The sequence below is a fragment of the Theropithecus gelada genome, chromosome 5, assembly GCF_003255815.1.
Source record: "Theropithecus gelada isolate Dixy chromosome 5, Tgel_1.0, whole genome shotgun sequence".
Lineage (NCBI taxonomy): Eukaryota > Metazoa > Chordata > Mammalia > Primates > Cercopithecidae > Theropithecus > Theropithecus gelada.
In genome coordinates this window covers 69,804,566-69,829,383 of record NC_037672.1, presented here as the reverse complement: position 1 = coordinate 69,829,383, position 24,818 = coordinate 69,804,566, and the positions used below count along the sequence as shown (strand labels likewise).

General features: G+C 37.6%; 1 protein-coding gene across 1 annotated transcript in view; it reads right to left on the bottom strand.

Annotated features, from left to right (window-relative positions):
• Positions 1-13,571: 13,571 nt before the first annotated feature.
• ADAMTS3 (ADAM metallopeptidase with thrombospondin type 1 motif 3) overlaps positions 13,572-24,818 on the bottom strand; it is a 281,280-nt gene continuing 270,033 nt past the window's right edge. Inside the window, exons 20-22 of the mRNA XM_025385984.1 lie at positions 23,480-23,687; positions 21,411-21,528; positions 13,572-16,304 (exon numbers count right to left, since the gene is read on the bottom strand). Coding sequence (XP_025241769.1) covers positions 15,736-16,304; positions 21,411-21,528; positions 23,480-23,687 — 895 coding nt within the window. The 3' untranslated portion in view covers positions 13,572-15,735. The remainder of the gene's footprint in view (positions 16,305-21,410; positions 21,529-23,479; positions 23,688-24,818) is intronic.

The following is a 24,818-nucleotide window of genomic DNA, read 5'->3' as shown; positions in this document are numbered from 1 at the left end:
TCATATTGAAATTAGCTAGTAAAAGTCCTTGTATACTTTTTCTTTTCGTTTTGGTGGTTCATGTCATTTGGTATGGTTCCTTACATATTTAGATGTTTATTTTGAGATATGAAATAAATTAGATTTTTGTAGAAGTGTATTCAAATTTTAAAATGGCTAAATATTCTATGAAAAAACTACCCCAGATGATCAGAAAAACTTCTAAACTGTTGATACATGTCACTATTTGCATATGTAATGAATTATTAAGTCCAAATTAGTGTGTGTGGAGATATGACCACAGGTATGGATTCTGACTGACTTAAAATGTTACATAGGTTCTAAAAATGTAGCTTCAATACTTTAGGGAGTCATACCACCTTTATTAAATTGATGAATACAATGAAATATCTCTCCATAAATTATTCATCCCTGCATACACACAACATTTTGCATATAATTTTAGCAGATTCATGGATGCCGTGAAGTCCCATTAATGGAACCAAAGTTAACTACTTCTGAATTAGAAAACTGTGTAACAATGTATACTTTTTAGCTTTACAACATTTCGATGACATTTTAAGTTAAAGACTCATGAGTGTCGTGCAGGAAACCTATGTTTAAGGAATAAAGTTGTATTACATTTTTTGTATTAAACTTTTTAGTCTGCTTTTTATGTAGTCATTTTGCCTCCTATTCAAAATGATTGTCTTTCAGGAAGATTTATTTGTTTACTTATTTTGAGACAGAGTCTTGCTCTGTCACCCAGGCTGGAGTGCAGTGGCATGATCTCAGCTCATTGCAACCTCTGCCTCCTGGGGTCAAGCAACTCTCCTACCTCAACCTCCTGAGTCACTAGGATTACAAGCACATGTCACCACGTCCAGCTATTTTTTGAATTTTTAGTAGACATGGGGTTTCACCATGTTGGCCACGCTGGTCTCAATCTCCTGACCTCATGTGATCCGCCCACCTCCGCCTCCCAAAGTGCTGGGATAGGAAGATTTCTTAATTACCCCAAACTATTCTCATTCTCTGCTTGCTTTGCTTATGTATTACAATTGTTTTAAATTAAATGGACTCAATTTTGATCTCTAAATGTGTGTATAAGCACAACCAGATTATCTTAAAAGTGGAGAGAGACTCACCACCCCTTTCTTCTCTAGCTGAGAATTCACAACAAAGCATGAGCTTAGCAATTTTGCAGATTGATGATGATAGAAAGAAATATTTAGAGCAAATAAGCAAAGAAAAGAGACAAATAGAATTTTCTCAGAAAACTGCAAGATAAAATTTTGAAATGCAGTTTAATTAGATTGATAATAGACTAATGTGGCAGAAAATAAGCACTTCCTGAAGCTAAAACTGAGATATTTTTAAATAAAGTTTTAGATTTCAAGCTGGAATAGAAGTTGATCATTATCTACTGATGAGAAAAGGTTTGATTCTTTTAAAGGCTTTGAAAGTCTAAGCTAATAAAAAAAATTGCTTTAATACTTTGTGGCATTCTAAGCATCATTCATGGATTCTATATCCTTACATCCTTGCAATGCTGTCACTGATAAACATAATTGTTTCCTCTTATTTCTCTCAAATTTTGTAACAGACACAGCTGGGCTGATATTCTAAGATTCTGAATATTCTGTTCCAATAGTATTTGCCTATGTTGCCATAATTAATTTCAATAATTTGTCTAGCATCAGACATTAGATTTCCACCCCAACAGCTTTTTTGTTTCTCAAGTTAAACACCTTGTAAATCCTGTAATTTACAAGCCACAGATTAGTGTTGTCTTTGCCTTATATAGCTTTATCAATTTTTCTTCTACATTTTGAGATGTGAATGCTTTTCTGAGTCTCTGAGCTACATGTAAAGTAGGAACAAAGATAAAGGAAGACAGCATTTGGCTGAAGACAGTCAATGTAAGTACTAGTGGCTAAGCTCTTTTTTCTTAGCTACTATCTTCTAAATTCAACTCTATTTTATGTCTCTACTGTTTATACATACTTATCAATGAGGTTGTTCTTAATGAGTAATTTTGAATTCTTCCACTGTTCATCAAATATGTGGATCAGAATAATCCCAGTGTGCGGAGCATCAGAATTACCTTTTCTAACGTGGGCATGTGTTTGCACTCTGGAAGGCTGCAGAGCTCCCTCCCTGCCATGGTTCCTGCTTTTGACCATCTTGGTTGCCGTAAGACTGGCCATATAGCTTTGCCTTAAAGTTGTCAGGAGCTCACTAGTATCCAGTGCCACCAATCTCTATAAAATAGAGATAAAAGTTTACTATATGCCTTCTAGCCATTAGAAACATCTTTACTAATTTTTTTATCAAAATGGGAAAAATATTAGTTCCTAATTTTCACAAATATGCTTAGCCCATTTTTTTTAATGTGTCAAGCTTGTTCCTTAGCATAATATTTCCATGTTAACTTTATGTCACTTAACATAAAGAAAGACTTCTTATACAGTGTGACTTTTATATATTATTGTTCTCTTAAAAAAGGATATTTTCTTTTCTACTTTATGTCACATCAAAATTAGAATAGGTATTACTCGACTTAATAACAACACCTCTCTATTCTTTATGATTTTATATTTGGCATAATTAAGTAAATATAAAATAGATGTGAAATAGCTAAAAGTACAAGAAAAAAATCAGCCAAGAAATGAAAATATAATAGTAAAATAACAATAAATAAAATGCCTAAATTTATTGTTTACCCAATCACTGATATAATGCTAAAACTTTTTAAACATATTATCTGGTTTATCTTCATGCAATGCTATGAAGTAGGCACAATTGTTAACTTCATTTTGTAGATGAGAAAATCAAGGTTAGGATTTTAATCGAAGCAGTTTGATTCAGTAATCCATTTGTTAATAACTACACATCATTGGTATAGCAAATAGTTTTTTAAGTGTGGTACATTTGGGTTTATTACACTTTATTAGGTTTTGATAGGTTATCAATGTCCGATTCTGGTGGGTATGGTTAATGCATACAAAATATAGTTAGATGGAGTGAATAGGATCTAGTATTTGATAGCAAATAGTTTAAGTGTGATACATTTGGGTTTATTACACTTTTTTTTCTTAGGCTTTGATAGGTTATCAATGTCCTATTCTGGTAGGGATGGTTAATGGGTACAAAATATAGTTAGATAGAATGAATAGGATCTAGTATTTGATAGCACAACAGGGAGACTAAAGTCAACAATAATTTATTGTACATTTAGAAATATCTAAAAGAATACAAGTGGACTATTTGTAACACAAAGAAAGAATGAATGTTTGAGCTGATGAATGCCCTCATTTACCCTGATGTGATAGTATGTATTGTATGCCTGTATCAAAGTATCTCATATACCCCATACATAGATACACCTACTGTATACCTTAAAAATTAAAAAAAGTTTCAGCAGGCTATAGCTTAGCCTACTGGAAAAAAGAAATGAGAACTGAGCCAGTGAATGGATATTGGGCACAGGAATTTGTGAAATACGGTGAGAACAATAATATAGGAAGAGGCTATGTAGCATCAGCCAGAATATTGAAATGGAAAAAAGGGATTTGAAACATAAACATCAGTCACTAACTCAAGAATTCAAATTTAACATCTTATAGAAAACTTCTAAAAATGTGATCAAATTCATAAATTTCGTGATGCTGGTATGAGGAGTGTCTCTTAGTAAAAAATAGAGAAGAACTACCTTTAACAGTTATTTGCACCAGCAAGTCATAATCTGTCCCAATAAAATGAGAGCATGTACCTTGGTTTTAGAGAGTGTTAAGTAGGTGTGGGAAGTTTCATTTGGTTTTTATTTTAGGAACTAAGAATATTTGCTCACTTACTGGTAGGTTTTACTTTGAGCATAGAACGTATGCTTTAGAAAGCAGAAGGCACTTTAAGCTACCAATCAAGTTAAGTGACATAAACTTAACAAGAAAATAGTTTGCTAAGGAACAGGCTTGACACATTAAAAAACGGGTTCCTAGGATTCATCTAATATATAAGAGAGGCTTTTGTGTAATAGAATCGAGTTTACCATCTGCAGGTACATTCAATTTAAAGTTTATATTAATATTAGCTGAAACTTTCCAGGATCCCTGGGGTGACTTGAAATGCTAACCATATTCACCTCTAGGTCCGGAAGAAATATGGTAACATCTCAGTGTTTCATATTAGCCCCAAGTAGAATTCTGCCCTGTCATATTCAGAGGTAGTGTCATATGCTTCATGAAGAACTGGGCCTGGTAGAGATGGACCCAAATGGACCCACTATATCCACAAGCACTGAGCTCAAGGCGTATGAGGCTACTTACAATTTCTATAAAGTGTCGCCTTTACCCTTCCAACATGTCCTGCATTTACCTGGTAGTACTTTCTCTTTTTTCTTCTGTCCTTTCTTTTTATTACTTCATGAATTCCTTCTTTCATTTAAAATCTTTTAAAATAACTTTCTAAAAGTTATTTTAATCTGCTCAAAACAGATTGTTCTCGTCTCTGCATTTCTCCTAACAAGTGGGGAAAATGCAAAAGATTTTAAGAAGTAATAGCAGGATACACGAAGAAACAGATGGTGGGAAGATACTGCACTTAAGGAAATAAAAGAAGATCATTGTAGCTAAAGTATGGAAAGTGAAGAAATGGAATAAAGGGCCAGGAGTCAGGTCACAGAGCTAGAGTAATAAATTTGAGTTTTATTCTTACTACAGTGGATTGCCATTAATGTGCTTAAGCTGGGGCACATCTTACACAATTACCTTGTTATGGGTTAAATACAATCAGGAGTAGAAATGGTGAAACTCACAGTCCAAGTGAGAGTTGATGGCCACATCAACTAAGCTGTGGATGTAGAGCTAAACAGCTACATCTGAGATTTTGCTTTTTTGATGTCATAGATATGGTATGAGGATGACAGTGAAGGAAATAATTTGATTTAACTGACTTAAGTAACTGGGTAGAAGTGTTACCATTTCTATGGAAGAAACTGGGCCAGGTAGGAGGTTGACTGAGGAGGACAGGTGTGGAAGAAATTAAGTCCTACTTGCATGTTCAGTTTGAGGTGCTTCTAAGATATCCAGGCAGAGATGTTAGATAGGCAGTTGTAGACATCTGAGCATGAATCTCAGAGGAATGATCTGAATTGGAGATAAAAATGGAGCTGACATCCTGCCTCTAGAGGATCCCTAAAGCCACAGAAAAGAAGTTTACCAAGAAGGAAAATGTAGAAGGAGACAGTAACAGATCCCGAGAATGTAGGCCTGAAGAACAACTACATGTTACATTGGGCAGAAGAGGAGGAATCTGCAAAGGAAAAGAAGAAATAGCAACTAATGGTTTCAGAAGAGAAGCAGGAGAGTGGTTTCATAGAGAGCAAGACAGAAATAATTCAGATAGTAAAGAACTATGTTAAAATGCTGCTGCCATGATGCATAATATGAAGGCAACTAAATATTCATTCGATTTGACAATATGGCAGCATGACGGTTAATTTTATGTGCTGATGTGGGTAGGCCAAGAGGTTTCTAGATATTTGGTCAAACATTATTCTAGGTGTTTCTGTGAGTATTTTTGGATGAGAATAATTTAAATTGGTGGACTTTGAGGTAAGCAGATTGCCTTTCATAATGTCAATGGGCTTCTTTCATTCGGTTGAAGGCCTGGATAGAACAAAAAGACCAGCTTCCCTCAAGTAGGAGCAGATTCTCCAGCAGACCGCCTTTGGCCTGCATCTGCAACATTGGCTTATCCACACTGGCTCTATGGCAAACTGCTGTTAAAGTGGAAGTATAGCATTGGGTTTCCAGTCTGTCAGACCAGGCTGTAGTTAGACTTGCCAGCCTCTATCATTGTGTGAGCCAATTTCTTATAATGAATCTGTTTCTCTGGAGAACCCTGACTAATACAGGAGGTCACTTGGGACTCTTTTGACATGATCAATTTCAGAAGAGGATTGGGGTGGAAACAACTATGGTAAAGAAGAGAGATGAGCAATGAGGAAATGAAGACAACATGTATAGGCAATTCTTTTGAAAATTTTGTCTATAAAGAAGAACAGACAAATAAAGGGATGGTAGAAGTTGCTGAGATTGTGGGATCAAGTAAATCTTTAGTATGAAAGACACTAAAATGTATTTCTATGATAATAGTAGAGATAAGAGGGAAAGGCTAATTGTTCAAGAGAAAAATAAAATAACACCCTGGAAAATGTGGGAGTAAGTATAATCTAGACCACAAGGAGGAACAATTGCTCTAGTATACTAGAAGAGAAGAAGAATTTGGTGGTGCACTAGTTTGAATAATGTTCTCCAATAATTAATGTCCAACTGGAACCTAAGAATTTGACTTTATTTGGAAATAGGGTCTTTGCAGACGTAATTAGTTAAAATGAGATCATACTGGATTAGAGTAGGCTCTAATCCAATGGCTGATATCCTTAGAAGAGAAACAGACACAGAGACAGAGAAACACACAGGCAGATGCTATGTCAAAACTGGCATACGTTAGAGTAATGCATGTGCAAGCAAGGAATGCCAAGGATTGCTGGTGACCAGAAGCTAGCAAATAGGCATGGAACAGACTACTTCTCAGAGACCATGGCCTGAAGTAAGATGCACGGTGAGATCATTGAAGTAGGGGGCTCTGGGAATGGAGAGACCACGATATGGGAAGAATTGCCAATGAGGATATTAAAATCACGGAGAATTATAGGGGTACTGGTGAAGAGAGTAATGGTAAGCTATTCTCTTCAAGAATTGATAGTAGAGTCTTGGGAGGGGAGTTGGGGGGAGTGTGAAGATGACTGAAACAAGAGGAGTAGTGAAGAGTGTATACTCACAGCCGGACGTTTTATAGTGGAGGAGGTTAAAATAACCTGGCAGCAGCAATGAGGTCCTGGAAGATACCTATATACTTCTAGGCCCTGTGATACTAAGCCATGTGGAAGATAATATCCAGTACCCACTTGAGAGACATGGGAGAAGCAGTGTCCTCAGTGGGGAGGCAGCTCACAGACAGATGAGAAGGTGGAGAGAAGCTGCACAGATCAGGTTGAACATACAGGTGTTCTGTGTATTACACTTCGGATGAAGAGCTAGACAAATGTCAAGCACACACTACTGGGGGATGAATCCTAGATTTCTAAACGTGGTGTAATAGCTAGAAGATATTTGGCCTTGAGGCGTGTGAAAATGCAGTAGAGTTCACTCCGGAAATGCCTGACTACCTGGGACTGTAATTCACCTTCACTGTCTTCTGAATCATGGAGGACTTCAAATGCTACTTTAGGATTTTAAACAGCATAACAGGAAGTAGGTAGCACAGAGAACCCAGGGTGAAGAAAGCAAAAACCTAAATACTTATAGACATGTTGAAATAGGAACCTCAGGTTTTCTAAAGCTTTTTTTCAGAGATTATTGCTCATTATAGCTACGATCAGCTACTTATGGATTTTGAGTAACTTAATTGTGAATTAATTCCTTCCTTCCTCTTTCTCTCTTTCTATCTCCCTCTCTCTCTTTCTCTCTCTCTCTTTTTCTCTCTATCTCTTTCTTTCTTTCAACAGAGTTTCACTTTGTCATCCAGGCTGGAGTACAGTGGCATGATCTCAGCTCTCTACAACCTCCCCTCCCAGGTTCAAGCAATTCTTGTGCCTCAGCCGCCTGAGTAGCTGGGACTGCAGGTGCATACCACCATGCCTGGTTAATTTTTCTACTTTTAGTGCAAATGGGGTTTTACCATGTTGATCAGGCTGGTCTTGAACTCCAGGCCTCAAGTGATCAACTTGCCTCAGCCTCCCAAAGTGTGGGGATTACAGGTGTGAACAACCACAAGCTTAGAATATTATTATAAACTTTGAAATGTTTTCATACACTTATAAATTATCCAATATATTCTTAAAGCTCAAAATACATTTGTGGAATAACAAAGGAATAAACTCTAGGAGTGCGTGTGTTAAATTTAATGAGTATATATTTGAATAACAAAGTGCTAAGCTAACTATAAGAGAGTACCTTGGGAAGTTGTTATTTTCTTTTTCAATTGAGAATATTCATGTGGCATATCTGGCTTGGGAAGGTAAATGTTCTACAATATAACTGTTTAATGACCTATTCAAATGGAAAAGTCAATGGGCAGGGCTTTAGACCGTTCTTCACAGAGGTTCTGCTAGAAACATCAGCTTCAGTTCAGTCATACAATTCACAACCATGATATGTTCCATGAATGCTAAAGTTGGGTGTCTAATTGTTTCACTGTACACAATGACAAATATGTGTGCCATTTCTTCCATTAAATGTCTCTGCCTTTAAAGGATGTATGTTATATATGGGTGATGTGTGAGAATGCACATAAGTCTTTTCTTTAGGTACCTATGTAGTTAAGAAGAGATATAGTGCATTGACATTTAGTCAGATGATTCAAGTAGAAATTGTGCCAAAACAAGAAGGGACCACAAGCCAAGGAATATAGGCAGCTGCTAGAACTCAGTAAAGGCAAGGAAATGAATTATCCACTGGAGCTTCCAGAAGAGAATTCAGCCCTGCTGACACTTTAATTTTATCCCAGTGGGACCTACAGAGCTGTAAGATAATATTTGTGTTGTTTCAGCCATTAAGTTTATGGTAATTTGTTATAGCAACAATGGAAAACTAATACAAAGATTTATGGGTAATTCCATGGTTTGATACTGAGACGCTGGAAGGAATAAAAATTCTGGATGAGGTGGGTTGGGGGCCAGGCCAGTAAAGTGGAAAAATAGGAGTCCAAATTTGGACTTTTTAGGCTATAAATTTCTGCTAGTCATCCAACTGGAAATGTCAAGTAAGTAGTTTTAAATATGAGTCTGGAATTCAAGAGAACATATGGGGTAGAGAAATACTTTTGGGAGTTTTCAGCCAATAGATGGTATTTAAAGACAGGAGACTAGATAAGATCACCACACTTTCTCACTGCATTTGGAAGTTTCTGCCAGGCTACAATATCAACTTTAAATCATTTCTCTTCCAATCACCCTGACTCTCGACATGTATAAGTGACTACAACAGTATAGATTCTTTTCTTTTTCATCTAGTAGTTTAAGAAGTCTAATAATGTGATCAAAATAAGGGTTGTAAACTTCCATGTAATATGGGAACTAGGTTTCTTAACTATTTTATTAATAACTTGCCTCTTGGAAATAATAACCTGAACTGGAGTTGACAAGCTAGTTGTCCTTGGTCAGGCAAACCTACTTTCTTCTTGTAAGAAGAAAACACCACATGGAAAAATAAGTGAAAATGATAGGAGATGAAAGAAAGTTGAGTCTATTATAATGAATGGGTAAGAAATTATTTGTTCACTTATTCAACAAATATCTACTAAGAGTGCAAGACTCTGGGTATACAAAGATTGAGAAATGGTCCTTTCCTTCTCTAAAACCAAATTCACAAAGATAGCAGAGGAGAAAGGAATTCATTTTATAGGGACTTAAGAGGCTAGGGTTAGTTTTATGTGGGACAACAAGGATAAAAAAACAGAAATATCTGGGATGGGATTTGTGAACTAGGAGTATAAAAAGTGGAGTGAAGACCATGAAATATGAAAAAGAGAAAACATAGATACTATTTGGTTTGGCATGGCATGGCTTGAATAGGATAGTGACACACACACACAAGAAAATCTGAGGGCAGGGTGAGTATAACATTGGAGAAGACCCCAGAGACTGAGACAATCACAAGGCAATTATGAGAGTTCCAGACAAAGCCTAATGTGAACTAGGGGGAGACAACAGGGACAAAAAAGAGGGAACAGAGACAAGAGTCATTTTAGAAGTGAAATAAACAGAACAAGGGAGCTGATTATATATGCAGAGTAAAAGACAAAGAAAAGAATGATAGTGAAAAAGTGTGGCTGGTTCTTGGTAAGGCTGTGCTTAATGAGCAACACGGAACACAGGACTAAGACCTAGGTTTCTTGGAAAGGTAGTAATCACTTGGTTTTCAGAAGTGCCGAAGTACGTTGTGACAGCAGAGGTAAGATGTTCAGCAGACACGTGGGAATGTGTTTGTGGTTTGGTATAGATGTGAAGGCTTACTCATGGAGATTTGGAATTAACTTTATAAGAGGTCATGAAAGATGGAGGAGCCAGCCAATGGGACTGAGAATGAGGGTGTTTTCCCTGGATATCCTACAAAGTCCCATCTGACACATAAATTATATAATACCAGACTGTACAATGGCAAAGTCTATAATATAAAAATTTATAATGAAATCAACTGTAATAGTATCCTTAAAAATACATTTTTAGGGACATGAGCTCATTTGATTCACACTAGAAGTCTGTCAGATAATACTTTCATTCCACTTTGTAGATGAGGGAACTATATACTAAAGAGACAAGTCCTACGGGTTCATGAATGGAAGACAGGATTTAAACCCAAGTCGCATGAGACAAAATTCCGGGTTCTTTTCACCAAGGCCATGTAATGCTGGAGAGAGTCTGGGAAAAACAAAGGCCAGAGTTTTTATACGAACCCAAGAGATTGTGTGTGATTTCTCACCTCTTACTTCTCTTTTATCTTCTCCTAGTGACCCCATCAAATACTTATATCCACTTCACTGTCCTTATTGCTGTTCCTTGCACTTACCAGATATATTGCACTTTAGGGCCTTTGCACTGGATGCTGCTTTTTCCTGGAATGTTCTTCTCCAGAGATGGTAGAAATAATTTTCTTACTTCAAGTTTTTCACCCTCTAAATGAGTCTACCACTACTCTCCCACTCAGTACTGCACTTTGCTCTTCTTAATCACGTTTTAACGTACTTGATATCAAAGCCATGCACGATGATTACTGTTTGCTGTGTGTTTTCCACTACAATGTACCCTCTATAGGACAGCAGGAATTTTCATTCTTTTCTCACTACTGTATTGTAAGCACCTGGAATGCTGCCTGGCACACAATCAGAGCACAATAAAATTTTGTTGAATCCATGAATTCTTCAAGTGAGAAGGAGCAATTAGGAATGACTTTTGAGAGTGGTTCTTCTGTTGTGTGCTTGGGGTAGAATACAGGCTGCAGTGGGCCCCAGAGTGAATGCTGGTAAGGGCGGGAAAGAGGAGAGGCAGAGAATGTAAGCCAGTCCCTTGAAAAGTTTGGTGGTGAAGAAAGGAGATCAGAAAGTGGGTCGTGAAGCAGAAACAGATTCAAGCAAGTTTGATCCTTCCTTGTATGATGATGCAGACCTGGGTCTGCTTGTAAATTTAATAAATGTATGTAAGAAAACACTAAAGATTCAAGTCAGAAGAACAAATATGAAGGGAAGAAAATAATGCACTTGGCTATATGGCTAAAGAGACTATTTATCCAGATCACTCACATCATTTAAGAACATTTCTAATGGTCATGAAAACTCTGAGCAAAAGCAGATGGAATCAGAGTGGCTGCTGCTTCTGACAAGTGAATCTCCATGTTAGGAACGTTGTGGAAATTAACTAAAGCATTCCACTAGATGCTATGTTGCTATCTCCACACACCATGCAACATCTGAGATGTAAAAATGAGGGTTGCAATGCCCCCCACCAAACAAAACCAGAATATTTTGGACAGGTCTTCTGAAAAGGCTATAGAAATACAACTCATTCCTGTTGCCAATATAAACAAATGAAGATGTCCCTAGCATATAGCTGGACATATTTCGGGGTTATATGGTGGTTGCAGCAGGTTCATTTGGAAGTGCAAAGTACTTCAGTCTTAGACCTTCACATTTTATCTGTCAAGATGCACACTTTGGCTCTCTTCTTTAGGATGATCACATAGACACTTCTGATCTTGGGATAATTGACTTTCCTTTCATTGGAGTCCCTTATTTTTATAGAATAGATGGGTCCTAGCTATGAGAGAAAAAATGAACTGAAAGTTGGAGTACTAATCTTTCTTCTAATCCCAGTTCTATCCAAATTCACAAATGAGATTTTGGAGACATCACCTTTGGATCCTAATCCTATTCCTGGAAAAGGAAGAGTGCTAGGCTAGATAACATCTAAAGATCCTTTCCAGTTCAACACTAGCTAGTTCCTGTTTCTGTCAAATAAGTTAACAGAGACAGAAAAAGTCTAAAAACAGAAGGGATACACAGTCATAACTCCGAGAAATCTGTTTTCGGCAGCAGAGATTTTACAGAATGTAGTAGATGATATAGTTGCAAAGTTTGTACAATAGGCAGGGCACAGTTCTAGGTACTAATGAATACAAAATAGATTTTTTTTGTTTGTCCAGGGACAGAATGTCTATAGTTCAATTACGATTAAAGGGTATATGTGAGCCCTTCTTCCCTTGGCATATAAGACCCAGAGCCCCTTCTCTAGGTCCCAGAGAGTCTGTAATCAAGAGAAGAGGATTGACTTGGTGGCAGCAAGTCTGAGGACAATATCTTGTAGTGCATGATGCCACCATAGAAAAAACAGTTGCCTTAATCTTTGGAGTCATTTGCCAGGTTGTGCCTATTATGAAAAACCTGTTGCATTATATACATAGTTCATGCAACTCTCTGCTTCTATTCTTGTATTCAACATTCTTTCGGGCACATGGGATACTTTTGGGCAGAAGGGACTTTGTGGAAATCGTTTCCTTGGTTTAAAATATTCAAATTGAATCCTTTGAAGTTTGTTGATCACGCATCACAAGATAAATTTTTTAAAAATAGATATTCTGGAGAAAATAACAATGGCAATCTTTTACCCAACACTTAATGTCTATCCCATGAGGGACTGTGTTTATTGTTTTTCCAGGATTCTCAATTTTCGTTTGCTCAAACAGCTTTATGATGTATGTAGTGTTATCATCTTCATTTTACATATAAAACAAGTGAGGCTTAGTCACATTAAGTCACTCCTCCAAGTCACCATTGGTTGACTGTAGAACCAGGAGGTAAACCAGCAGTCTGATTGTACTGCTCATACTCTTAACCAGAGTATCATAACTTCCTGAGAAGTTTAGAAATCTTGTCATTTTGTTTCAGGAATAGAAAGCAGACCTACTGGCTCTCTATCTTCCACCATGAGAAGTTTGTTTTTACCTTGAACTACTAGTGGGAGTGAGCATCTTGTAAGTCTCCAAATATCTCATCTGAAAGACTTGTTCTTTGTGCAGATTTGTAATTTTAGCACCATTTGTTTATTCCGTACCAAAAGGCCTTGCACTGTGATGGTTCCTGCCTCCCCAGACTCCTGAGTCTTGAGTAATGTGTTTCCGCCAATTCTCAGGTAATGAAGGTTCAAAATTAATGGAAAGCTTTTATTTAAAAATCACTCAGAGGTTCAGAAGGTAACCATTTCCTTCTCTGAAATACTAGCATGGTCACTATCTTTACTCATCTTCTTCATAGTTCTATGAGACAGATTTAACCAAAAAGCCACCTCTTATTTTTTTTTTTTTTTTTAAATCATTGTAATATACCATGATGTGAAAACAGGAGACAGTCACTTGAGTCTTTCAAGTAACTACAGGTAGCAAATAAATTTGATGCCATTTCACTGTGTAAGAGGAAATACACTTTTCCATCACCCCATGATGAATCTAATGATAAAATCTAGATAGAGCCAGATCTATATTTTGTTAACATTTTTATTGCTACGTGCTCTCAATACAACAAACAGCATCAGTAGTGTACACTTTGATAAAAGGGAATTTTTAGCTTGGTAGAAAAGAAAGCCCAAAGGTCAGAATTATAATAATGAATATGTACATCTTTATGGAAACTGTGTGACCATCCTTATCTTCCCCCGTGGATGAGATGTATGCACACACAAGTAAACTAGAGAGAATTTTATTCTATGGGAATTTTTAGGAAAAATAAAAAAAGACTTAAGGCTCAGGGATTGTTTTACTATCTGAAATTTGCCTAATTTGACCTTCAAAATTCTTGCACAAAGTAGCAGCAATTCTTTAGAGGTATAGAGTCAATAGTTTAAGGTGTTAGTTTACAATGATTAAAATGCAAAAGTTCTTACACATTCTGTGCTTTGAGAGTTTAATTTATCTACATTTTAGTTTGCATAATATATTTTTACACAGTTCAGGTACTGAACTCAAAATCATTATGCTGATAACACTATCTCCTCTCATTTACATGTAATTCATGACGCATTTACCTCTTTCAAAAACTTTTAAAAATGTTTCTAATTCACAATTTCATTGAACAGCTAGCTGAGTCCATACAATTTAATGTTTCCTTGAAGGGAAACAAGTCATCAACTTAATATCAACTACTAAAAATGCAAGATGTTTGCATAACATCAAATTAGTTCAGTTTTAGCTTTTGAGTTGGCTATAGTAGTTTGCTTAAATGTCTCCTCTACGCACAGAACAAAGCATGCACCTCTAATCATGTCTCTCTAGTTTACCAAAACATGTAATTGATATTAGTGTAAATATTTAGTACATAAAAATACTATCAAGAAAAAAAATCAACTTTTAATAAATATCTTCGGTTCTGAATTCTATGTACAAGTACTTTACATCTACTCCCTGGAGAGAGCATTTCTGGCTTTACTGTGAGCAAGGTGACCACTGACATAAATTATTAGCACATTATTGCAGTCAGATGCATTGTGGTTGTGAACATTTGAACAGGAACCACATGGAAAATAAATATCTCAACCATTGACATATGCTTTCTTGAACCTGCCTTCAAAGCCCCAAAGCTCTACTATACTCAAATATCAATTCTAGACTGATGATACTTTTCTCAGCTACCAACATGCAAATAAGTTATCCCAAAACTTTTTCCTTTGTGATTATTACAGTACCTTGAGTATAACTGTTTGTATCTGTCAACAATGCGAAAATTAAAAAAGAAACACACACACACAAAAACAAAGGACACCTCAACGGTGCCTACTGAGGTCCCGGAAAGAGGGTTTCAATTTTATCTTGCACGAGTTCATTTACTATTCATTGATCCCTGTGACCGTAAGTGTATTAAGACACCAATCCTTTAAATTATAAGTATAGAAGGCAATAGGTAACCTGATATCTGTATATCTATAGCTTTTGTGATTTTTTTCTTTTTCTATAATTTACGTATCACATTGTTGATTCAACAAAACCCTTTATATTGTCAGTAGCTGTAATTCTAACTTTCTTTTGAAATACTCTGCTTTGAAAATTAACCTATAGAATGTCAAACAAGGCAATATTCAATGACAGGCACCTAGAACATCCAGAAATGTAATATAGTAAACAATCATTTGAGAACACATCTCTTAAAATAATACTGATTTTTGCAATATACAGTATTTACACAACAGCTGCAAATTTGCTCATACAATATTTCTAATATAGATAAATAGGAATACAAGTCTAAGAATTCTTTGTTCCATATCCAAAATTTCTTGTTAAAGTGTAAACCATTGGTATCTCTTTATTTTTACTTTAACTTTTCTAAAACAAACAAAAAATCAGCTGATACGCACAATTGGTTCCAGTCCTTTTTCTGCTTCAGAGAGCGACCAACACAAACTTAGCAACATATTTTTTTTCTTTAATAATCTTTGGTGCTTTCTTCCAATGATTTCTGGTAAATGAGTCAATGCAGAACAAAAGAGGACGAAAGCAACTAGAAAGTGAGCCAGCACTTTCTGTTCTTCCAATTACAGATAAAATGAGCTGACGATCTATAGAGATTTCCACTTTAAACAAGCATATGCACCATGGGGAGGAGAGGTTGTCCAGGTTTTCCTCTAGTTTCTAGCCTTTTTGGTTCACTTTCTCATCTTTCTAAGGTGTATGATCTTGTCGGACGTCTGTTGTCAATAATCTTTCCATCTTTCTGTGAGGTTCTTGCCTGAGAAGAAGCACCTATTGAATCACTGGCTGCAAAGAAGGAAGCAGCAGCCATTTGTGAAGCTGAACTGAGGTGGCCCCTCTTGGTGGGTGGGGAGGATGGTGTGGCTACCAGTCTCACAGTCTTACTTCCTGCTTGCTTAGCACTCCTCTGGGGTAAATTAGCACCGTCAGGTTTACTGTTTGACCTGAAAGCAGCATATGCATTTGGACCTCCCACCGAAGAGATGCTACTCAAATATGTCTTCTTTGCAGGGGTCTCTGAATGATAAGGAACCAAAGATGTAGGCATCACTAGAGATCTAGGGAGGTCACTAGGGTTAGAGACGACATCATCATGAGTTTCAGCAGCTTCTAGAAGGTATGGTGGTGGCAGGGTGCTACTGCGCTTGCTGCAGGACTCACAACATAACTTGTTATAACCTGGTATGGAGCAGTATCGTGCCAACACTTCCATTTGACAGAATATGGACTTGTCTCCCAGACATGGCTCATCTGCAAAAATAAAAAGAAAATAAATCAACACATGCATCTAAACATAAAATGAAAGGAGGAAAAATTTTTAATGAATGTAAAAACATTTAAGTGCAATCTGACACCAATGGGAGTGATCCACACAGGCTTTTGCATTAAAAATATGAACATTAGAATGAATTCACTAAAATAAATAGTTCTTTATCTACAAAGTCCTTGTGATGATCATTATTTTAATATTTCCACCAGAAGTCTTCAGACCACAGAGGGTATTTTTTTTCTCCAAGTAGGAACATATATCTGTTTTTAGAATGGGCAAAGAGAATTTATTTAACGTTGTGGTTAAATTTTTAGGATGCAAACGGGCATCTGTATTTTTATTTTATGGTATTTCTGACTTTCTCAGAGGGTACTCCCTACATTATGTTAAAATGTGAAATCAAAATAAATACTAAACACTTAGAAAAACAAAACAAATCTTACAAAGGTATTCTCCAAAGAATAATCAAAATACCATCTTGATTTAAAAAAATTCTCCAGTTTGAGATTGAGACCATCCTGGCTAACACGGTGAAACCCTGTATCTACTAAAAATACAAAAAAAATTAGCCGGGCGCATTGGTGGGCACCTGTAGTCCTAGCTACTCGGGAGGCTGAGGCAGGAGAATGGCGTGAACCCAGGAGGCGGAGTTTGCAGTGAGCTGAGATCACGCCACTGCGCTCCAGCCTGGGCGACACAGTGAGACACCATCTCAAAAAAAAAAAAAAAAAATTATCCAGTTTGAATAAAATAGTTTCATGTTTGTCATTGAATATTCTCAGATTATTTGTTATCTGAATGCACAAATTTGGGTATGCCAAATTTCTTCTGAATAATTCATGGTTCTTACACTTAATTTTATTTAATTGACAGTACTTTATGTCTGAAGGATACTTAGCAACACTCATAAAATGTAATTTCATTGAATTGACAGCACTTGGTCTAAAAAATACTAAAGTAATACTCATAAAACACTTGATAACATCTAAAGTAACACTTCTAAAACATTTCATACTGCATGTGTACACATTTTTTTATTACTTTAAAATTTTATTGATTCCAAGTTACAAGATTTGGATTTCAGATAATCCAAATATCTGATTGGATTTCAGATAATCCAAATCCAATCATAAGAATGTTAACTTGTGTGTAGTTTTAGTCATCCTGGGTATACGTTATGAAATAAAGACATATCCTGTGCCTCTCTGATAACAGAACCAGTGCATAGAGTAGCATCCCTGCAGATGTGCAACGCAGAAACAATGATCCATGCCCAAAGAATAAATGCAAAGAACTGTCGATTGTGGCATTTATGTAATAGAATCACTTAAAATTACAGTGTATTATTGGGTAATACTATATTGCTAAGAAAGAAACCTGCTACATAACTCCCCAAAAATTGAAAAATCCTTTTTCTAAAGTTTGAAACAAAAAAAAAGAGAGTCAGTTGGCAAAGCCAATAGAGGACTAAAATTACCAACAATGAGCTGTAATACTATCTCCACTTCCCAAATTGTGAAATGACTCATACATGCTTGATATGTGCAGGTCTATTATATGGTATAATGTGGCTGAATATTCATATAAGCTAGGTCATCATCTAATTATGTTATAAATGTCTGTGCATTATATTAATGGGTTTCACCTTAAATATTAATTTCTCTTCATGTGTGATTTACTTTTTTTTTAAACTTATATCTCAAAATAAGAAAACGTCTTCTTTCTATATGTGTCAGGCTATAGGTCTTAAGAGGAGAGGACCTTATTTGACCTTGAACTCTCTTTTTCCCCTAACTCCTTTCCCTCATCACCCCTCTTCGGAGGCCCCTCTTGGAAGTATGACCTATTTTCTCTGAGTTAGAGAACGAGTCCAACCAAAGGTCTCCCATTTCTAAGTGTGAGCACTTTGGCATTGCAGAGTCCTGTTGATAACCTGGGTTTCATTAGGGCCAGAATATACTTTTGTGTGGAGGAGGAAATGGGAGAGATATTCTGAGAAAAATGTGAGCAAAGGAATACATTAACCTTATGGTAATTTGCCTACTGATAAATGGGAAGAGCTTATAGGCAAAAAAAATGGTACAATCAAAATATGGAGTCACATAAAAAAATCAATCAATTAAAAAAAAATTAAGGAAACATTTCAGACTTCTTGTTCCACCCCCAAATCATTATAAGAGGTTCTGGAAAAGAGATTCACACATGGTCTCAAAAGGCCATTTGATCCTAATAGCAGTTTGAGATTCTGGTAGAAAGTATTACTTATTTTACTTGAAATATGGTAGACACATGTGACCATTTGGAACTCTTAGGATTGACCTTTGGGCTTCGATTTCAGAACAACAGAACAACTAAAAGGGATATGAAATCACTAAAATAGTTAAGCTATCTTATTAGCTCCTTGGTTTTATATTCAAAACAATTTCTTCTGCCTAAAGAAGCAAAATCAAGAAAATTCTTGCTAACCGTTGGGCACATCTGTAGAAATACACAGCTGTACCAGCTCCAAGATCGATAAAGCTTACTCACAGAGTGGTAGCCTCTTAACAGGAATAACTACATAAGAATAAAATATTATGGTGACAGTGTATGTTAAAACTTCTAAGTAAAGTGTGTTCTTTTGGTTTTGATTTGTATTTTGAGCTTTTACATATATCAATACTTTCCAAAGTAAAATGATTAAATATATAAGTCCTATGTCTCCCCCACATGGTCAGATATGTTCTTGCTATAACATATTTCAAATGAAATTTATAATGAAATAATTTATAAGGGTTAAAGACTTAAAGCCTGAAATTTCTTCAAAAAATAAAACATTTGACAAGATAGTGCTTTGCCAATTTTCTTGACAAAAAGCACCATTCAGCAGATGTCAATATTCAATCAATGTCTTACTTATGGTGTTGGAGGCCAAGCACAAAGCAACTTCTTTAGTCCTGAGTCTTCTAATGTGTGAAAACAATGTCCACATTTGTCACTGGCATGGATTTAGCAGAACTGCATTTAAGAGAAAGGTTGTGGTGGAGGCGGATGGGTGGGCTAGGAAAACAAGGGAGGAGAAGAAAATAGAAGGGAAGACAGAATGCAATAAACAGATGAGGGCAGTGAGAGAGAGACTTGGGGAGAGAAAATGAGACAGGAAGAGACAAAGACAGGTCAGTGGAGGGGCTAGGAAGAGAAAGATAGGAGGAGAAAGAGACAGACACAAGGAGTGAAAGATGGAGGAGTAGAGAAAAAGAGCTGTAAGAAGGAGAGGAAAAAGGTGGGTATGGTCTGAATGTTGAAACCTAATCCTCAAGGCGATGGTACTAACAGGGTGGGGCCTTTGGGAGGTGACTAGGCTATCGGGGTGAAGCACTTATGAATGGAATTCGTGCCCTTATAAAAGAGAATCAAGGGAGCTCCTTGGCCCTTTTCACCACATGCGGACGGAACAACAAGGCACCATCTAGGAAGCCCTCACTAGACACTAAATCTGCTGATGCCTTGATTATGGGCATCTAGACTTAGAATTCTGAGCAATAATTTTTTTTTAATAAATTACCTGGCCTCAGGTATTTTGTTATAGCAGCTAGAATAGACTAAGGCAATGGAGGAGATAAGAGACCGGGGGGGGGGGGGGGGAGGGGGGGAGACTGAGAAAGAGAAAAGGGGAGAGAGAGAGAGAGAGAGAGAGAGAGAGAGAGAGAGAGGTGGAAGAGAAGGAGAAACAGAGACAGACACACGAAGTTGGACAGGAAGGGGAGGATAAAGTAAGAGAAAGGGAGAAGGTAGACGGATGGGAGGACACTGAGAAAGAGAAAATGGGAGAGAAAGAGAGACAAACATACGGAATAAGGAAAGAGGGGGAAGAGACAGTCAGGAAGAGGCAGAAGGAGAGAGATGATGAGAGGGAAAAAGAACGACAGAAAGTAGAGCCAGGGAGACTAGGACAGGGAGAGGGAAGGAGAGCAAGAAGAAAGAGTAAGGACTAGAAAAAGCATGTGTGACTGACACAGAAAGTGAGCCACATACAGGCAGCAGGTGACAGCTCATCAGAAACAGAGCAAGACAGACACCCAAAATAAGAGAGAGATAGAGGAGCACAAATGGAGACACAGATGAGCGAGTGCAGGATAGAGACAGATGTGGACAGAGAGCTATGGAAATGGAGGCAGAAGGAGACAGTGATAGAGACAGAAACGATCCAATACATTTTGCTTGTTTTATTTACTTAGTTTTTGAGATGGAGTCTCACTGTGTCACCCAGGCTGGAGCGCAGTGGCACGATCTCGGCTCCCTGCAACCTCTGTCTCCTGGGTTCAAGTGATTCTCCTGCCTCTGCCTCCCAAGTAGCTGAAATTACAGGCATGCTCCTCTACGCACAGCTAATTTTTGTATTTTTAGTAGAGACAGTGTTTTACCATGTTGGTCAGGCTGGTCTTGAACTGACCTCAGGTGATTCACCCACCTTAGCCTCCCAAAGTGCTGGGATTACAGGCATGAGCCACCGTACCTGGCCCCATTTTGCTGTTTTAAAATAGCAAATTGACTAAATAAAGACAATAAACCCTGCTTTTGCCATACAGCAAGTTGGTAGGTCAGGCAAACGCTTAATTTTATCCTATGTGCAACGTGTCTGTTTGAAGTTACTCTGTGGATAGACGGTTATTGGAAATGGTTTTAGAGTTGAGTGACATTACCCACACATCAAAATTGAATAATTTTAGTGAAATATTTCAAAACCGTTGCAAAATTATGCCTTTTAATAAAGATGTGAAGTTATAGTTAAATATAACAAGGAAAAATTAAGTAGTTCCTACGAGCAACACAAGTTGATGGACATTACATATACATAGCACAGCCCTCACCCCAACGTCACCAGCCAGAAATGGCAGGGCGATAGTGGTCATGATAATTAAAAAGTGTAGGACATTGCCTCAAATGCTGATCTTAAAGAACTGAATTGGACTAATATTTCACAGGTGTTTTCCTTTGGTTATTTATCAGTAAACGAATATAAATTCTGTAACTTCTCTCAAAAGGAAATTCTGCTTTTCGAGGTTTAAAAACATCAGAGCAGTGAAGTCAATTGGTGTGACACCTACCATTACAAGGAGGCAGTTGACAGGCTCTGACCGACTCAGGCTTTTCACCATCACAGTGGTCCCCAGCCCTGCAGAGGACCTGCCTCACCTCCGTTCCTTCACCGCAGGTCACTGAACACTGCAGAGACAAAGGCTGTGGTTACAGACATTTATTCCACCAAGATCATGCACATACAGACACACACACAGACACACACAGATCTAGAGTTCGTTCTCTATTAAGTGATGCTGCACAGTGGTTTTGAAGATAGATACTACTGAGTTTATATTCTGACTCCATTATTTACTGGCCTGGGCACATTGTTTTTTCTATGTAAGATTCACCTTCCTTATCTGGTGGAAAGCTGGGATAATGATACCCGCCTTATAAGATTGTTTTAGGACTAAATGAAGGCAAAGGAAACAATGTGCATAAAGCAGTAGCAAAATGCCTGGTACTTAGTAAGCATTCCCTACAAAAGAAGCCATGATTAATAACAATGTTAACATCTGCTGTAGTTTCTAAAAACAATGTTGATGATGCCTGTTCTCAGGGACCCAATCATGGTATTGAAAGTCCCCACTTCTTTCTTACAGATGGCAGAATTTACTGATAAGTTGCCTCGGATGGTTAATTCAACGTCCTTGGAACTACTATTATTCCATGTTCTTAAGTTCTTTTCTCTAATGAAAACCTTTACTGCTCCAAAACTAAGCTCAGAAACTTCCATGCAATGGCCCTAGGAAGGTGCTATGGAGGAGGGACTTCTACTGAGACTTTGATATGAGTTAGCATTATGGTCCTATGTGGGTGACTTGTACTTGTACTATGGTTTGAATGTCCTCACCAAACTTAGGTTGAAATTTAACTGCCACTGTAACAATGTTGAGAGGGACCTGTAAGAGGTGGGACCTCTCAGAGGTGATTTATGGGCACTGATTCATGCTATTATCTTGAGAATGGGTTAGTTATTGCAGGAATGGGCTTCTGACAGAAGGATCTTCTGTGTTTCTCTTGCATGCTTCCTTGCCATGTGATGCCTTCAGCTACAGGAAGACCCTCTTCAGATGCCAGTGCCATACCCTTGGACTTTGCAGCCTCCAGAACCATATGCCAAATAAACTTTTGTTCTTTATAAATTACCCAATCTGTGGTATTCTGTTAAAGCAGCAAGAAATAGATAACACAACTTGCTTGTTTCTTCCTTTCTGGGCTTACTCTCCACTTCCTCATTAGTTTTCTGTCTGATTTTTGATGCCCTTTCCTCCTATAAACGATTCTCCTATGACCCCAAGATTTCTTATTTTGAGTCTTTAGAAATATCTAAGACAGGTGGTAATAGCTGACAGTGCAACATGGAGTCAGCCAATTAATAAACAAACATCATCCGGACAGGTATGCTAAGCACTAGCTGAGTACTGAGGAAACCAGGCACACCATTTTTGAGAAATGTGTGTACTAGTGGCAAATACAGATTCAAGAATCAGAGTTATAATACTCTGTCATGAACAGCATGGTAAAGTTAAGTTGCACTGCCTTTCAGATGTAGAGGAGGAACTGCCAGGAAAGGTACCACCTGGAAGGTGGTCATTGGGACTACGGAGATGAGCTTTGGTGGAGAAGGAGAGATTATCAAGTCAGCTGAAAGGTAGGAGGCTCAAACAAACATGGTCTGTTTGGAACAGTGGGAAGTTTACTCGAACTAGGACAAAGAGTTGGAATGAAGAAAGAATAAAAGGAGTTAGTGCGGTGCCAAATGGTACTGGGCCCTGCATTCAGTATCAGGGGTTTGGAATTTATCCTGAAGGAACAGGGAAGTCAACAAAAATATTGGACAAAAGAACAGTCATCTATCAGACTTCTTCTCTATGTTACGAAACACATAAGCATGGTTTGCCCCTACCAACTAAACGTAAGTGCAGGTACTGTTTTAAAGCATTAATTTTTCCTAACAGCTCCAGGTAATTACAAAATATGCAGTAGTTTCTCAGTTCACACAAAGCCTAACTGATGTTTAAGCCAAATTAAAATATCTACACATGCTTACACACACACTTTACATATGCATGCTCAGAATTCACACACCTACCTCACTCCAGGGTCCTGTTTTCCACTGCGCTGGGCAGGGCACTCTGTTACAGGGCCGGCGGCTCTCGGGACGGTCACCCATGCAGTACTTGCTGTGCACAGAGCGGTTGGTGCCATCATGGAGTGGCTGAAGGCAGCGTACAGTACGAAGTTGATAGCCAGAACTTCCACAGGTTTTGGTGCAGTGTTCCCATTCTTCTGCTACCCAGCTGTGGGTGCAGGAGTTTAACACTGAAATTATCACTGGTATGTATAGTGCACACATTCCCACCCGCAAAGCCTAGACTTTTCTGCTCTCTGAGTGACTTGCAAACTAGTGGGCACACTGCAGTTCAGGAAGTGGTTTCAGAAAGATGGATATCATGGATCACTTTTTAGTAATAGCAGGTTGAAACTTTTAATGCCCTGCTATTTTTTTGTTTTCTGCCTCTCAGTGACTCTGAAACCTTCTCTTTTCCTAAAAGGATGATCTACAGAGGGTTTCTGAAACTCATCTTAAAGTTGCCCTATTAGATTCAGGCATGAAGGCAGTTTTCAAGGATAGCACCAACTCACTCTCAGTCATATTTCCTAACAGTGTTAAACATCTGACAGTGAATTTTTAAAACAGAATCTATCTAATGCTTGCTAAGACACACTTACGATTTGCTTACATAACCTTCTGTTTTCACTATGGTTTCCTTCTCTCTTGATCATGTCTATTATACACAGTTAAAAGTCTGGTTCACATTCTACAGAGGGTAAACCTCATGTCTTCTTCTGGGTTAGAAGAGGGCACATTTTTATAAAATCTAGAGAGTTCACTGATGTTTACATATTTTAACTGATATGACGGTTTTATTTCTACAGTTGTTGCTATGAAGGCTACTTGACATATCTATATCATTTGGATAATGCAGTTCTTCTTATTAACCCTTACTGGGCCTGACAAGAGGTAAGGGTGGTAATGCATTGGGGCTGGGTAAAAACTGTTCACACAAATGCACCTGATAGCAGTATTTCCAGAGGCATTTTCCAAAATATTTACCAGGGGACATTCCCCGATTCTAGTGTCAGTGTCCCAAGCACTTTCCAAATCAGCTGTGGATACGACGTTACACACGGTTCTCCAGTACACATGGTTACCAAGTCCCAAAGGGCTGTCACCATTGATTCCATCTGGTTATGCAATCTGTCTGTATGTAATTCAGGCTAAAATTAACTTTGCCTTTTCCAAAGTTACTTTCCCTCTGCATTTTTTTTTTCTCTCCATATATAAGAGGCACCAAAATATAGCCATGCTAAAACCTTGGCAATCTTTGGTATTCACAGTTTAAGACTGCTTTAGCTTGTCAAACTGG